We start from the raw sequence: 16,517 nt of genomic DNA on the forward strand, positions 1-16,517 counted from the left end.
GCGGGTTTGCATCGATGCTATCGCCTGTTAATCGCAAGTGTAGCGATGCAATCGTGCGTTTCACGAACGCCCGTTTGCATAGCTGCTTAGGGATTTAACCACTGTAGGGATTTGTAAATTGAGGCTTATTGGATTCACATGAAATCCTCAAGTGATAATTATTTCTTATAAAAAAGGTTCGTGGATGTAGACTGTTTTAGGCCCACATTAATAAATTCATCTCGAGTGCGGGATCGATATTAAGATTTTACTTAAGTCTCTTACTTTTTTATATTAAATATAACACATACAAATGTTTAATACTACACGTCTATCCATAACAGCTGCAGTGCAACTCAGAGCTTTAAGATCTGAGGGGCATTGCTCCTGCGCCCGTCACCCTGTGACATAAGTTGGCAAGTCCCATGTGCCTATTATTTCACCAGCACCCTTACCCTTCAATATCAGAACGCAGTAATGCTAACAATACTGCTTGGCGGCAGAAACAGGTAAGGTGGCAGTACTACCCTAGAATTTTGTATTGTCTTTCTCAATTTCGTTATAACGTGTCGTTTCGTTTGGTCACTTGAGATAGTACTGTGACGGTGTGACCTCCTTACACCGTCATCTCACCTCTTTGTATCGCTTCTCTCCTCTTGTATCTTATCATTTTTTTTATTTTAATTGCATTTAAATTTTAAATTTGAATTGTTCCATCTTCCTTCACTTTCTCATTTTGTTTTCGTACCACGGTTACTCCCAGCTCGACCGCCACAACAGTCGGAGCTGTTCCAAAGTCCATTTACTAAAATCTTATTTTTGATTCTTTACCAAGCTATAATACAAAACATATAATACAACAGTCAGAGCAAAAGAATTATCAAAAATTTGCTGCAATAGTTTTTAGTTAGAAGCCATAAACCCGGATGTAATGGTGATGCCATTGAAACCCTGGCTATTACACGAATATAAAGATTTGTACAGACGCTTTCTGGCGCTTTACAATCCAAGATAACGACGATTATAGTATATTACCTAATACAAGAGAGCTTCAGAAGCGTTTCCGGTAGAGTGACATCTCAGCCGATACGCACTTAGAAGCTGTTTTTATATATTGGCTTTAGTGACATATGTCATTTTAGAAAGATTAATTACAAACAGATGCGAAGAGAGCGAAGTGGGGGGGATGAGTCAGTGATATTGCATTCATTGGTCGATAAAATCGTACCAAACCTTGTATGCAATGCCTGGAATGCTGATTGTGCATCCTAAGTCAAATTTCTTGGAAAGGTGTTAAGTAATTTTTTGGAATGAATGATGAGATTTTATATTATGTTTTTACTGTCCTTCGGTTGTTACAAACACCGGTGATTAGTCTTCAATTGTTTGTTAATTGCAAGAGTAATTAAACTATAGCTGTAGAGCTTGTTGTAAAAGAGTTTATCCAGGGAAGTACTGTCACCATGTCTATTTCTGCCACCAAGCGGAAATGTGAGCATTACTGCATTCCGGTTTTGAACGAATATGGTGATGAAACTATAGGCACATGGGACTTGTCAACATCATGTCACAGGATGATGGGCGCAGAAGCAGTGTCTTAGGTCTCTGCGATTGTAAGTTTTGAGTAGCACCGCAATTGTTATACGTAGGCATGTCGCTTAGTACCAGTCGAGGTAGTACAACTTGCGCTAGAGCGACTGAAGCGCGAGGTACTGCTATTCTCGCATGGAGATCCCGCACTTTATGTCGCTCTCGCGCAAGTCGCGCCCTGTCGTGCTAGCCCTAGCGATCTTATTCATCCCGTCACTTGATATAAAAAAAAAAGCTAGCGCTAATGTTAGAAGACGTTACGCGTATCGTTTCGTTTGGATCGCCGATGCGAAAGTCATAACGTCTTTTGCGCTCTTATTACAAGTACATAAAGTTTTTTCTGTCCGGCTGAATGCGATTCCGTATCGGTAAGTGTGGTGACTCCCTAACATGTAGAGCTGACTCTAGACTGGTAAAATGCGATAAGAAATAAACTATATACTAATATACTAATAAATAAACTATATAATAAAATAAACAAGTTTGAAGTTTCAACATTGAAATTCCAATGTATACATAATGTGAATTGAATGAATAGTCTCAAGTTTACTTCGGAGTCGATAAAAGAAGCGGTTACATTTATTCAGGAACTATTGCCATTTCGGAAAGTCCTGAGCTATTCCATAAAAGATTTAAGGTTGAATTCGACTGTATATTATGTTTCCAACTTTATTACAAAGGTTCACAGTTTCATGTACTCTAAGCGTACGAACATTAATAAAATATCATATAAAACGCTTGGTCACTTATCTTTAATAAGTTTTTATGTCATTGTGTCGCGTTATAGTGAACATAGTTAGTGTATTTTTTAATATAAATATACAGTAGACAAAGGCCGAGTGTCTTGTCTTGTTTAAGGCCAAATTTTTTTCTAAGTGCTTACCCTAAAATTATGAAAAACTGGATCCCGTAGGAGAGTTTTGTGTCAGTTCGCAAGTAAAGATTATTTTACGGTCGCTTCCGAATTACATATAGAGTACGGTACTTGGTGTATGTCCCTTAAAACTACATTATATAAGGTATATTTACGTGTATCGATTTTTAAATGTATTACTTAAAATAGGCAACACACGACCAGACAAGCCACTTCATGGGAAGTGGTCATCGCCACCCGTGGGCATTTCCCATGAAAACCCTATGTGTACAAAGGAAACCCTAAGAAGCCCATTTTACATCTTACAAGTTCCAGGAAGGAACGAACGTGATACCCGCTTGGTCATAAATATCAAATCGAGGATGTGGGGTTGGGTTCTACCGCTTTTGCAGGTAGTGCGATAGGTGAAACGTGACAGTGTTAGCAGTTCCAAAAGCTCATCTGAGCACTCACCTATATACATGTATTTTATTTTATATACTTATTTATGACGCACACAAAAATATCTAAAGTCAAGCACTTTGACATGAAATTAGACGTCTAATAGGTTTTTTTACGGTATCTTTACGAGTTTAGATTCTCGATATTCTCGATTTAAGAGCGAGGAGTTAAATTTGTGACGATGCTGACCTCTTCCACCCTCGTCCCATCTTTTTATCCTCCTTTCTTGTTCCTTGTCACGTGTTTTTAAAATTTTGAATCGTTCTCGAATTCCCGTTTCCTTCCTTCACTATTCTTGTGTTTGGTCGATCTGTGATTACTCTTGAAACAAGAGGACGTGCGCACAAATCTTGTGTCAGTTACTTTTATTCGGAGTGTTATAATAATTGTACTTTTTTACATCATATTATTATTTCTTACAGCCTCTCTTTACCTCTTTTATCATCTCTTACGATAAATCTTGTGGACCGACCCTTTTACGGCTTGATATTTGTCAAGTATTTTTGAAGATAACAACGTTAATAAATGTCTATTGGAAAGGTGCAGTTAAACGTGTTGACGATTAAACATTTTAATCCAGCAATCTGCCAACAAAAATCCCATCAACCTGAACTGACAATTTATAAAATGCGCACTCAATCTCCGCCAACCTAAAGCCAGTGAACCGGAAAAATGGGTATGATCCCGGTGCCCGTGTCCGGAATGCGGTTGTCCCACGCTCGATTCTCATGACACATGCATCCTATATAGCACTTTCGCAACGTCCTCTTTCGTATAGGAGAATGTATCGATATTTCGATTACGAAAGGCGTAAAAGCCAAATTACAAAGGTTTTGTTCATATCCTTTTTTATTTTTATAACTATGTTTACGTAAATACCACCTTTTTTTAGTGAAAAATGTTTCTTTGACGAAACAAATTGAAAGAACTAGAAAAATTCACTCGACCACATAAGCACAGTTGTCAAATTGCCTTTTTCAACCTTTCTTCCCCAAAGTATCGTATTGAGAAAATTTTATTTATCAATACAGATTGCAAAAAAATAAGACACAGAATTTATTTCCGACTTATACAGCACACACAATTACAATCCCATTTAGCGTTAATAGGTACTTAGAAACTATGTTAGTAGAATGAAGTGTTCATTTGGCAGTTGCGACGTGCTGAAGTTGCAGTGGACTGGCCATATCTGTCGAAAAATCGATAACCGATGAGACATATTGGTTTTTAGTAGTGTAAGAGGAGCCCTCTGGCCAGGTGGAGCAGATGGATGCGATAAACTAAGAAATTGGCGAAATGGCGATCACTGGGAGTGAACTATAGACTATATCGAACTGTGGACTGTGATACGCTGATGATGACTTATTGACATCCATTGATTGAGGATTGAGCTATCCATTTTCTCTACTTATCATCAGCATGAGAAGACTGTTGGTGTTGCCCTGCACTCTGACCATTAGTAATGCCATTCTTTTGCGTAAAATCTACGGAGACATGTATTCTTAAAGTGCAGTTTTGTGACCTAATTGATAATTTACAATTACATTTACACTGCTTTTTTGTCGCTCAGTAGCGCAATCGATTCTAGGTATACTACGTCGTTGGTGTACGTTTGTATATAATTTAAAATTTTTAATTTATTTGCACCCGATATAGCCCATTGTGTTTCATATACAATTTAAAAACGAGGTCCGCTCTCTACGTTTCATTTGTAAAACAATTTCGTACACGTTTCTTTATACAATATTGCATTTTGTCAACTTTTGTCATTCCTTGCTTAGCAAAAACTGTTTGTATTTGAATGTATCAGAGTCCATCGTTTGGCTTAAGACATGTATATATATACGTACATCAGAATATTATACATTGGTAAGAGGTCTCTTGTCAAAACGTTCCTGTGCTGACTTTCTTATCTCTCATTTAAATATTGTCTAAACATTTTTGTCACATTGTGTTTTATTTGTTACTTTATGTCATTACTTTTTAATTGATTATTTGATTAGGTATTTTATAACTTTAATGTTTCATGTGTGTACCATAAAATAACCAATACTTTAGGTAGATAAACATTCAATCATGCTTAAAATGAAATGTACGTACAAGAACGTTACGTAGTCTATGGTATCAATTGCGTTTTGTTCTTGCATTTATTCTAAAATACATTGTTTTACAATTTTTTTATTCCCGACTTCTAAAAATATATTGATAACTAAGCATAAACTAGAACTTAAAGTTATACTAGCAAAATCCACTTTATAATTATTTGGTCAACTTTCGCCATCCTTTAGAATTTCAATATATTCCAATATAAAATTAAACTTAAAAAGTGTATACAAAATATATATACAAAAGAGATAAGTAGCGACCACGGCGATTCGCAACATGAGGCAAAGTACGTTTTTTAAATATGGCCATTTTTTACTGCCGCTTTCTATATTTGATCCTGAATGTAAAATTGTTTTCTATCCAGATTTTATTCTATCGACCGATCGCTGCCGGATCTGTATTTCAATATGTCTATCTCGGCTCTAGCGTCCTTAAAAAAAAGGATTGGTCAATTGGAGTGAAGTTCATTACATGAATTAGTGAATAAAATGGTGGTTATGTTTCTAAGATTAATTTATTTATACTTGTGATTGTTTTTGTCAAAAATATAAATTAATTGCAAACTTTGAAGTATAAAATATTTAAACCGTAAGTAGGTGATAGAATGACATGAATTTTCGAGGAAGCCTAGAGAGAGAGGCCCTAGAGGATGGAAAAATATAAAGCGAGCGTCAATTTATGTTTTGTTGATATTTGTTCGTATTCGTGACGTGATAAATAATCTAAATTATAAAAATACCATTTTGATTTGACTTTGATAAATGGCTTTATTTCATTTAAAACAAATTCAACTGATATTTTGTTCAGCCTAAATGTGAATGTAAACTCAGCGTCAGTTAAACTTGCCATGAAGTTTATACGCCTAAACGTTCTTGAGGACACAGGTTGCTTTTATTCCCTGTCTCTATTATACCAGTCTGATAACTGATCAAATTGTTCAAGAACACAGTCGCTATCACTTGAAATAACTTCCATTTTCACACTATTACACTGTGCAATCGGTAAAAATTGGAGGATCGCTATTTATAGATCGAACACATTCAAAATCCGATTTGTCAAACCTATGGATCGGATATTGAAAGCGGACAACTGTCACTGCCATACAAATGTCAATCTAAAAATGCCATCCCACGGATTAATTGAAACAAAAGATCGGAATAACGATCCATCGATCGGTTATTGAAATAGTAAAAATAGTATTTGGATTGATTATTCAAGCTTTGATAGCAATTTAATGATATTGAGAGATTATATAGGTATAGAAAGCGGCCGTTAGTCGACGTAAAAATTCGTTTTATAAATCTCGGTGCTAATGTGGACACCTCCACCGATTAGAATGTACCAACCGTTTACTTCGTTCGATATTTTTTTGTAAAACGTGTAGATTTCGTTTTTATCACCCTGTAGAAATACAATAGAGAGCCGTTATAGCTGATGCCATTGATCGGCACAAATGATATTTCTACATAATGGTTATTGAATCGTTCAGCAAAAATGCTTCGATGAATTAGCTCTCATGGGATAGTTCAAAAGCACTTTTGGCTTGTAGGTAATTTGACAAATTTAAAATTACACTTTTGTAGCGATGTTTTTTAGTTCTATTTACTTTTTAATTCTATTTCGGAAGTTGCCAAAATAACTTTCAAAGAAAAAAAGAATTTGCTTATCATTGACTTACAATTATATGGACATCGGGTCCGTGCTAAAAAGTGTCCGAACTTATAGGGCGTTAAAATCGTATACAGAGCGTCATTCACGCTTTAGTCTTCGTTTGTTCGACTGACATCGAAGCAAGCTAAATTAGGCAGTACTGCGATGACGTTACAATTTAAATTCAACGTTTTAGCTTTTTCATATTCCTTTACATGTCACTACGTTTAAATAGGTTGACTTCGGACATCTTTTTCGTGGTTTTTGTATTAGACCCGTCGTCCATTTATTTGTAAGTCAATGTTGCTTATATAAAAAAATCTTACTTTATATAAACTGTCTTGTATATAGGTAATGTCTTTTAAAAGGTGTAACAATGTCTTATAAAAGAAATTAAATATTCCGCAGAAAATTCTGTAAACCTTTTATCCTCCACATTTTTCGACTCCAAAACCCATTGGGACACCACAAAAACTTTACTGCAGTTCTACTGGGGCACATCTTTTGTTTGTTCGTCTAGCCTGTATCTGTAGGGGCACCTAAGCGGCAAACTTCTCCAGTACTAGCATGAGGGGAACTACGTTAGATAAAGCATTTAGAGCAATCGTTCCGAAATAAAGATGTTTAAATTACGTATTGTAATGATAAATGCATTCAAATGTATTTTTACAAAGAGCAACCCTTAGAGTTTCTCGCTCATATTCTTCATCTTACGAATGAGCAGTAGAGTATAAAATCAGTATAACGATTTGAAGTGTAAAATGCTTACCTATGAAACAAACATTATTTGACTTTCAAATAATTTCCTCGTGATTATTCTGAAATTTTTTTTAAATTGGAAGTATCGGTCATGACGAAGTTCTAAGAATGTTAGTTATAGGCAATAAAATGTGATATATAATCTTTAACAAACTGATTTTATTATTTCAGAAAGAAGATCGAATCGCTGGGCAGGATGACGGCGATGTCGCAGGAGGAGCTGGTAGCGGGCGCGCGCACCGTGGCGGCTGGGCTCGAGGCACTTCGGGCCGAGCACGCTCAGCTGTTGGCAGGGCTCGCTGGACCCGCCGCCGCTGACCACGAGAATGAGAAAGCCGCGCTTGTTAGGAAGAGCATTGATGCCATTGAGCTGGGGCTTGGTGAAGCGCAAGTGAGTGTTACGCAAGTTAATTTGTTTATTTTTACCATTTCGACGATATTTTTTTAAATGTTTTCGGGAAACAAACACCAGAAGTGTATATCGTATGCTTTTTATTCCTGGTTTCATCATCCATTAAGGACAACTACCACCAAGTTACCATCCGCGGTGTTTTCGCAACCAGATAGTTCTCTGCAGAGACAGGATGTGTATATGGATGTACTCCAACACAGTCCACGAAGTACTTGCTCATGTGTCCCTCGCCGCGCCAGCGCTAGCCCATGTAACGCCCAGATGCAACCAATTTCGTGGCGCCCTCTACTATGCACTAACATTTGCAGTTACATTTCCCATCGAGTATATCACCAGAAATAAGGGCCATCCATTCCAGGCAACTCATCAGGCAAATGGGCCTTATATCCCTTTTAAATGTCAACTCTCGTTTGCACTGGAATCACAAATTAGAAAGCTGAAATAGTACAGCGCCAACAACTGACCTGCGTGTACGTTTCCGTATATTCTAAAAATATTTTGTATTTATAGTATTAAAGATAATATCACTAACAATGGGGAACAGTTCCATTCGGTGGCCTGTTAAAAACAGTAAAACATCTAATTACAAAACAAACGGAATCACATTTCATCGGTAATTAAATATGTATGTAATTTTGAATTTAGTCCATTATAGCAAATCTCAAGTTATACTGGTCGTTTTGAAATGAAACAATTGACGAGACCCGTCGTTCTTTTTGTTATTTGTTGTAATTGTTTCGAATTCGGGCTGGCCAATTGGAGCGCAGTTGTCATCGTAATGATTTGGCAGAGGTTTTTCGTCTCTATTTCTGGTTACATACTTCCACATGAATTTTGTTGTAGGTTTTTTTTTATAATATCAAGTGACGGGACGATGTCTGCCTGATGGTAAGCCACACGCCTGTCCATAACAGTTGCTGTCCACTCAGAGGTTTAAATCGCAAAGATCTGAGGGGCACTGCCACTCTGCCCGTCACGCTGAGACATAAGTTGACAAGTCCCATGTGCCTGTAATATCACCAGCACCCATACCTTTCAAAACCGGAACGCAATATTTCTAACATTACTGCGTGGCGGCAGAAATAGGTAAGGCAGTATAGGGAATAGGTGAGGGAAAAGCAGAAGAAAGTCTGTAACAAAAAACAATGGTATAAAACATAGGTACAATGCTATAAAAACACTTCCCTTACTTAAATTACATACTGATATGCTTATGGATGAATATAAAGTAGACAGATACCCTAAAAGGGCCTGTGTTGCTGCTTTATAAGCAGTTAGATTTACATGATTGGAGAACACGTCTTTTCTATCCGAGAATTTAAAGAAAGAATGACGAAGAAAAATAATTGGAGAACGATTAAAAGTTTTAAAAGTAAGTGGCCAGGAACCAGAAAACATGATGATAAAAAGGTGGGATGACGATCGCAACACAATAAAATCGAAACTGGAACGGATGGGAGCCCGAAAATCTGTAGCACAGGGCACAGGTCTAGTGACCTAGTAATGACTCCACTATCTCGTTTAAGGTAGTGAGTTAACTTTTAGTCTCATTTATCAATGTAATATTTATATAATTTTCCTTTGTTTACAGTAAATAAATATTCGAAATGAAATTATACTCATGGACATATTTAGAGGAACGCTAAAAAAGATTGAATTGTTATAACGTGCTTATGAACCATTGGCCAACTATGTTAGAACGTAGAAATTAAAAGACGTTTGAAGCGCTTATTTCCAGTCGTCACCACTGGCTTTGTTGTCACTGGTGACAAATGTGAAATAAGACCCATATGTTACCAGGTGGTGACATACGGAAACAAAACTCCATGTGACTATTGATTTCCACTGGCGACAAATGGAATGTGTAATTTATCATTAAACTCGAATTTTATTTTATTCCCTTTCGATAGCGGCAATAAACAAACATTAATTGGGATTTTTATTCCACTGGGAACTACTGGGATATTTTAAATTCCATTTGTTGCCAGAGGCAACAACAGATCTTTTTATCCCATTTGTCGCCACTTGGTAACTATGGATGTTTTTCCCAGTTGTTGACGATTAAAATCACCAAAACTGAGATTTTTTTACCTCGTTTGTCGCCACCTAGTAACATGGATTTTTTCCCATTTGTTGCCAGTGGGAATAAATCTAGTCAGTGATGATGACTGGGAATAAGCGGGTTGAAGTAATTATTTTTTCAAATTAAACGTTCAGTTATATGTTAGGGCCTTAATTTTCATATGAACATTGTTATCATAATTCAACCTTTTTCTAGCGTACCTCAAAATATGTTCAATAGTGAATTTTTAAGCTCGATATCGCGTGTTATTGTTGTATAATATATTGGTAATTTTAGAGCCTAAATAATCTTTTTTGTTCCAATGTGTAGCGATCGAAAACCTAAGAACTCGATAACGAAATAAAATGTCTTTGTTGTTGTTTACTTTATCTTAAACATGTTCAATATATTATAACCTTAATTCTATTGTTCAGAAAACGTGATGTCCGCCACATGACAAATACACACTGATATGTTCTGTGGTTTGTTTGCGGTGAACCGTGTCCTATATCTTATAGGATTACACATTCGATGAAAATATAAAATTACTACCACGTTGGTGCGCTGCTCTGTGATATTATTATTGATTGTTGTTTTATTTTGGATTTAACATTTGTACTGACGAAAAATTAGACCCGTATCAAGTGGAGCTTAATGGAATCAATCATTCTTCTTGATTGAATCATGATTATATTAATTACACCTGGGCCTATCGAGCACAATGAGTTCAGCAACAATTTTAAGTGACAGTCAAATTTTTCGATGAGTGAATTAATATATATTTTATCGAATTCTTAGGTTTTCGCGATTGTTACACATAGGAAATGAAACTATTTTCCCGGGTTTAAATCGCGTATAATTGTTTTTTCAAACAAACCGACGTTTTGGGCCCTTCACAGGTCCCAGTCAACTGTGACCATGGGACCTGTAAAGGGCCCGAAACGTCGGTTTGTTTGACAAAAAAATATACGCGATTTAAATCCGGAAAAGTAGTTTCATTTCCTAAATATATATTTTTTTCATAAAATATATAAGTGAGGAGGTCAAATACCTCCATTTCACCTAGTGGAAAGTAACGTTGAGGTCGACGATACAGCATGCACACATAAATAATGCCTATTCGCTCTCGCGTTGAAAAGGTCCAAGTTATAACGTTCAGGGAATAAGTCTGCAGGCAGGGAATTGCACTCCATAGCCGTTTACCATATAAATATGGAAGAGTAACGCTTAGTGCGAATCTTTGGAATATCGACAATATAGGGGTGGAACTCAAGCCCATGTCTGGCATGGTATAAAGAATTTACTACGAGTCCCAGAGCAACGGAATTCACTTTAGGACGCTACTTAAAACACCCAGATCAGAACCAATTTAAAAAAGTTTATTTCCCAAATTGGTCCTCATCCAGCATCCATGGTTTAAATTAATGTTGGGCCTTCGAGGTCGTCAAAAGATAGTTAATAGCATACCATTTGTATATCGTAGTTAATCCGAAGCCACCCGCTGTACACCCCACGTACCCCCTTGGCGTGTCCTAGATTGCACACTATAAAGGACTGCATCGCAGCTTCTGTGTATCTAGGTCGCCTAGATAATGGCTAGAGGACATACAGGGAGTAATGAAAAGGTGCTACCATATTTGAGTTGGTGATTTTACACTTGTATTAACAATCAATAGCGTGTGAAGATGCTGTATTATATATAGTATATTCTGTATACCCCAGGGGGAGATAGGTGTTATAATAAATGTATGTAACTGTTGGTCCTGGCTCCATGTTCTTATTAGTGGTAATCACAATAGATCAAGAATTGGTGATGAGGGGCTGCAAAGTCCCTGAAATGAAATATGTGACTAACTTTTTCAATACAATTGACTTCTTAATTTCAATACCGTCTATAGAAAGTATGTACTTCTATTCGAGCATTAATAAACCGGCTCGGGCTTGAAGCGGTTACACCTATGCTCCAGTCATACAATGTACTATAAATTCGAAAAAAGTGGTATATTTACATGGGTTACCAATTTGTTAGATGATTCTTTTTTATAGATGATTCTTTATGGCATATTAATAATTACAGTGACAACATACTACAGTAAGTATATTTTAATAAGCGGTTGTACCGGGTCAAGAGCACGTCAAGCTGGACACTTAAGATTTAAATCCAACTCTATGCCGGTTTCGATAAGAACGGTCCAAAGTACAAAGTGTCAAGCTTGCCGTGCTCTTGACTGTACAACAAGCGACCTTATTCCTTTTGTTAAAAAGATGCTCGCTTGACCACAATATCGTCAGTTATTACGTGAACATGTGATTGAAGATGATACGCGATTGTCCAAGAAATACCTTTGATAGGCTTCCAGTTCCAGTAAATCTTAGTAAAGTTAATTAGTAATGTAAATTGGTGTAAGTTACACCCTGTATAAGCTTTAATGATTGCACTGGGTATTTTATAATAAGAATTCCAGTAGTAGGGCCAAGCACGTGAAACTTGACAGTTAAGATTTTAATTCAACACAAATGATACATTAATTTGTTGTACTCGATTCGTTATTTACTAGCCAAAGTATTTCGTTATCCATTGTCAAGTAAATTTTACAAATGTGTTTGAATATGTCCCTAAAGACATTTCTTCATTAGTGCCGCTAGATGGCGTTGACAAATTTTTGATAATAAATACGATGTAATAGTAATTAACTTTTAAGATTATAACTTAACGTTAAATCGTTATTTTATCTCGTCGCTATGTAATACAAACTCAGTCTAATTATGACTCTCAGGGTCGTATTCTAGAACTCTATTCAATGCTCTAGTCAGGATTGCACTGGCAGCACTAGCACTGGAAATACGACCCTAATGGCAGGGACTTGAGTAAGAATTCGAGTGCTTTAAACCATACTCTAATCCTGACTTGAGCATTAAGTAGAGTTCTGGAATACGACGCTTAGATCGATAAGGCTCGAATTCACTGTCAACGTATGTGACGAACGTTTTGTGTTTGTGTTTTCCCGTGAGAGGTCCTTGAAAGTGGCCAGTATACCTCTTGTATAGGTTCTGTAGACACTTCAGAAACCTACCTTAAATACTTTTAAAGGGAACTGAACCGTTGTTTACGTTGTCATCACTTGTTATCGAAATTGCGGCATGAGATTGAATGATCCGAAAATAGTAATATAAATAACACAGATCAAAAGCAACGGCTGTGGTCTTGGGAACATGTTTAAAAATAAATTGATTCAACTATGGTTTGAAAATGTTGTATAGAAAAGTAGAATTTTTATTTGTGATTTCCGAATAATGTTAAACAATGAAACACTTGATGTTCGCTATTCCCGGGGCAACCTGTATACGTAGATACTACAGTGTAACCACTAGTCAAAAGAGTTCCACAAGGCGTGTCCTAAATATCCCGCTTTAAAAGGACAGTATTTCAAAGCCGCCACTACGACAAATAACCTGGGGGTTGTAAGGCTCATTATGTAGCATAGCTGAGAGTAGAATTACTATTTTATTATTATTTATTATTTACCAGCAGTATTTCCACGTTAAGCGACGTGGATATGTCAAAATATACATTACAATTATTAAAGAGACATCTCTAGTCAGCCGCTGGTAACTGTAAAGGTACCTGGCTGAGTGAAGGAAACGTCCATAGATTTCTTATGATGATGATGAAAAAGTTGTTACAACAAAAAACAAAGATCTGGAACAAGCGTATAGATAAATTCGTAAGGCCTGCTGGTTCGTTCCGTAGCTCAGTTGAGAGAGCGTCAGCCACGGCGAGGGCGCTGGTTCGAGTCCAGCCGGATTGAAGGAATTTTCTTTGTGTTCGTAAATAAATAAATAGCAGCAAAAGAGTTCGTCCAGGGAAGTACTGCCACCTTACCTATTTCTGCCGCCTAACACTAATGTGAACATTACTGCGTTCCGGTTTGGATGGGTAAGAGTGGTGCTGGTGCTGGTGAAATTACGGGCACATGGGACTTGTCAACTTATGTCCCAGGGTGACGGGCGCAGTGGCAGTGCCCCTCATATCTTTGCAATTTAAATCTCTGAGTAGCACTGCAATTGTTATGGATAGCTTACCATCAGGCGCACGACTTGTTCGTCCAAAAAAAGGGTTTATTTAAATTCACTTAAACCTAGTTTACAGCAAGTTTCCTGGGAAACTCCTTTTACGCAAAATAATCGCTTGCCCTGGGAGACCATAATACCAGTAATAATTATAACAATCTTCTTGTCGTATCGATAGCATACCTTTATACTGTTGTACCTACCGCGTCACTAGTAACCGCCATTAAATCCTCAAGCGTGCAGGTGTTAGGGGCACACAGGGCACAATGTGAACTGGGCCATCGTTTGAATCTCACCGTGCAAACAATCCAGGGGTCTACTCTCGATCTCCGTCCGACATCCGTCCGAAACAATTACTGTCAAATAAGTAATATTCGACAAATTAAAAGACAAGTATCAAGAATGAAGCTTCATTCGCATCACGCGTCTTTTCATTTGGTCAAGTATTGCTTATTTGGCAGTAATTGTTTCGGACGGATGTCGGACGGAAATCGAGAGTAGACCCCCTGGTTAGAACCATCCGAAAATCCCCACCAAACAAATTGTAGTTACTCGTTACGCGTTAACAAAGCGCCGGGTTTAAACCCGAGCGTTTGTCCATCTCAGCGTAAGTATATTTTTTTTTTAATATTACCAACGTATCGGGTTCCTTGCAGGTCCCATGGTCACGACTGATTGATATAGTATTAATCGCCAATCAGTTATATTTAATTATAATGTAAACCACCCTAGATTGTTTGTTTAATATTAATCCAAACCACCTATAATTGTATAGAATGGTTTTGGAGGATTAATGCCAGACTTTGCCAGAAACCCTTGGTCCCTCGGGGTCAAAAGCGAAACTCCTCGCTAATTAACTTTCAGTCTACCAAATACGGCAGCTATTTCCACCGAGATTATGTTTAGCCATCCAAAGGTCAACCTTCTCGACACGATGTCCTAGGGCTGCGGCCTTCGTGCTCGACCTTTAACTTTGTTGAAGATAGAACGTTTATATTATTATTTTATTTTATACCGTGAGGTTTTTCTATCATTGTATATATTTTTTTGTGAATATACTCCACTAGTTTGGTGTTATTATTAATACAAAGGTCGAACAAACACGACCGGGGCTAACCTTAGCCCCGTTTTGTTTGTTCTTTGAATACGAACGAGTATATAGCACACCAATAATCTTTGTATTATTTTTATGTTCTTCTTAAATAAGCATATTTGGTATATTACATACTATTTCATTTAGCAGATGCCATGTTCATTTTTTTAAATTTATTTTATCTTAGAGGGTACAAACAGCTCATACTATAACATAATAGCAATTAAAATAACATTGGCAAGCAAACAGTTTCCCATCAATAGAAATTAAGTTACTATAAACGCATTGGTTACACAGTCCGTTTAGAAATAAAAAATACAAAATACAGTTAAAAAAACCACAAGATTTCCCATTGTAATAATAACCCTCGCAAAACCAACATAAAAAATATATAAAGTTATCTATAAAACCTATAATTACATTATATTATAAACAAGAAAGAAAAATGAACAACAATAACTCTTGTATTAATAAAACTGTTCATTATCACATTTCTTAATAAAAAATGCACGAGATATTAAATTTTTTACTGACGCACATCTTTTTATCCAAGGGAGAGTATTCAAAGCTATTAACTAAAATTGATTTTTGTAAATATTTTAAATAAATAATTAATTCAAGCTCGAATCCACATAACTCGCGAACGGGTAACAAGGGCGTGCTGATAGTTTAGGATTATAGTCAACATGTGAAAGATTAATGATCTGATCTATTTAGATTTGGCTGAAACACGGCACACAATATGGGGTTTTGTTTTGTTCCATACCATGGAAAAGGAAAAACGTTTTTTCCTGCCAAAGTATAAATTTTAGGCAAAAATGTCTAATAACAAATATTCAGATGATTGAAAATAATTCCGGATTTTATCACGTGTAAAACATATTTTAATTACCTCGACGTTTCAGACGTATTGCAACGTCCGTTGTCTCGAAGGGACTGAAGAGGCGGGTGTCAGCATCTTCTAGCCGTGCGAGTTTTTCTAACGGGTAGTTACTAGTAGCACTTGATCTTTATTATTTATTTGTGCACCAGGGTTCTCACTAGACCGACACACGACACTCACGTCATCCGGCGACTTGCGGGCGATACGTGACGTCGTTTAAAGTCATATAATATGTGAAAATCGTCAAAGTTTAAATCAAAATTTCCTAAGTCCAAAAATTCCATTTTCAACCCACGCACTGTGCGCTGGGCCACCGAGGTCGTCGAATAATGACAAACTATAGAGTACTTTCACTAAAAAAAATTGTTAATATCAAAGGAGTAAAAGCACCATGTTCAGACATACATAAAATATACATTGTCTAGTAAACACAACCTAGTATCCCTGTGACACTTTATTTGACTTTATGACAAACTTATAGGGATGAAGTAAAGTCGATTGATGAGCGCATTGGCAGCGCCCAACAAATCTTTGTGATTTAAAGCTTAGAGTGTCACTTCAACTGTTATGAACAGGTTTTTTTTTTTTTTTTTTTTT

General features: G+C 36.7%; 1 protein-coding gene across 1 annotated transcript in view; it reads left to right on the forward strand.

Moving 5' to 3' along the window:
• LOC113238344 (kinesin light chain-like) overlaps nt 1-16,517 on the forward strand; it is an 85,132-nt gene that overhangs the window by 29,907 nt on the left and 38,708 nt on the right. The window contains exons 3-4 of the mRNA XM_026475184.1: nt 7,571-7,801; nt 7,919-8,019. Coding sequence (XP_026330969.1) covers nt 7,571-7,801; nt 7,919-8,019 — 332 coding nt within the window. The remainder of the gene's footprint in view (nt 1-7,570; nt 7,802-7,918; nt 8,020-16,517) is intronic.

Source organism: Hyposmocoma kahamanoa, unplaced genomic scaffold (assembly GCF_003589595.1).
Source record: "Hyposmocoma kahamanoa isolate Upper Pololo Valley unplaced genomic scaffold, ASM358959v1 95, whole genome shotgun sequence".
NCBI lineage: Eukaryota > Metazoa > Arthropoda > Insecta > Lepidoptera > Cosmopterigidae > Hyposmocoma > Hyposmocoma kahamanoa.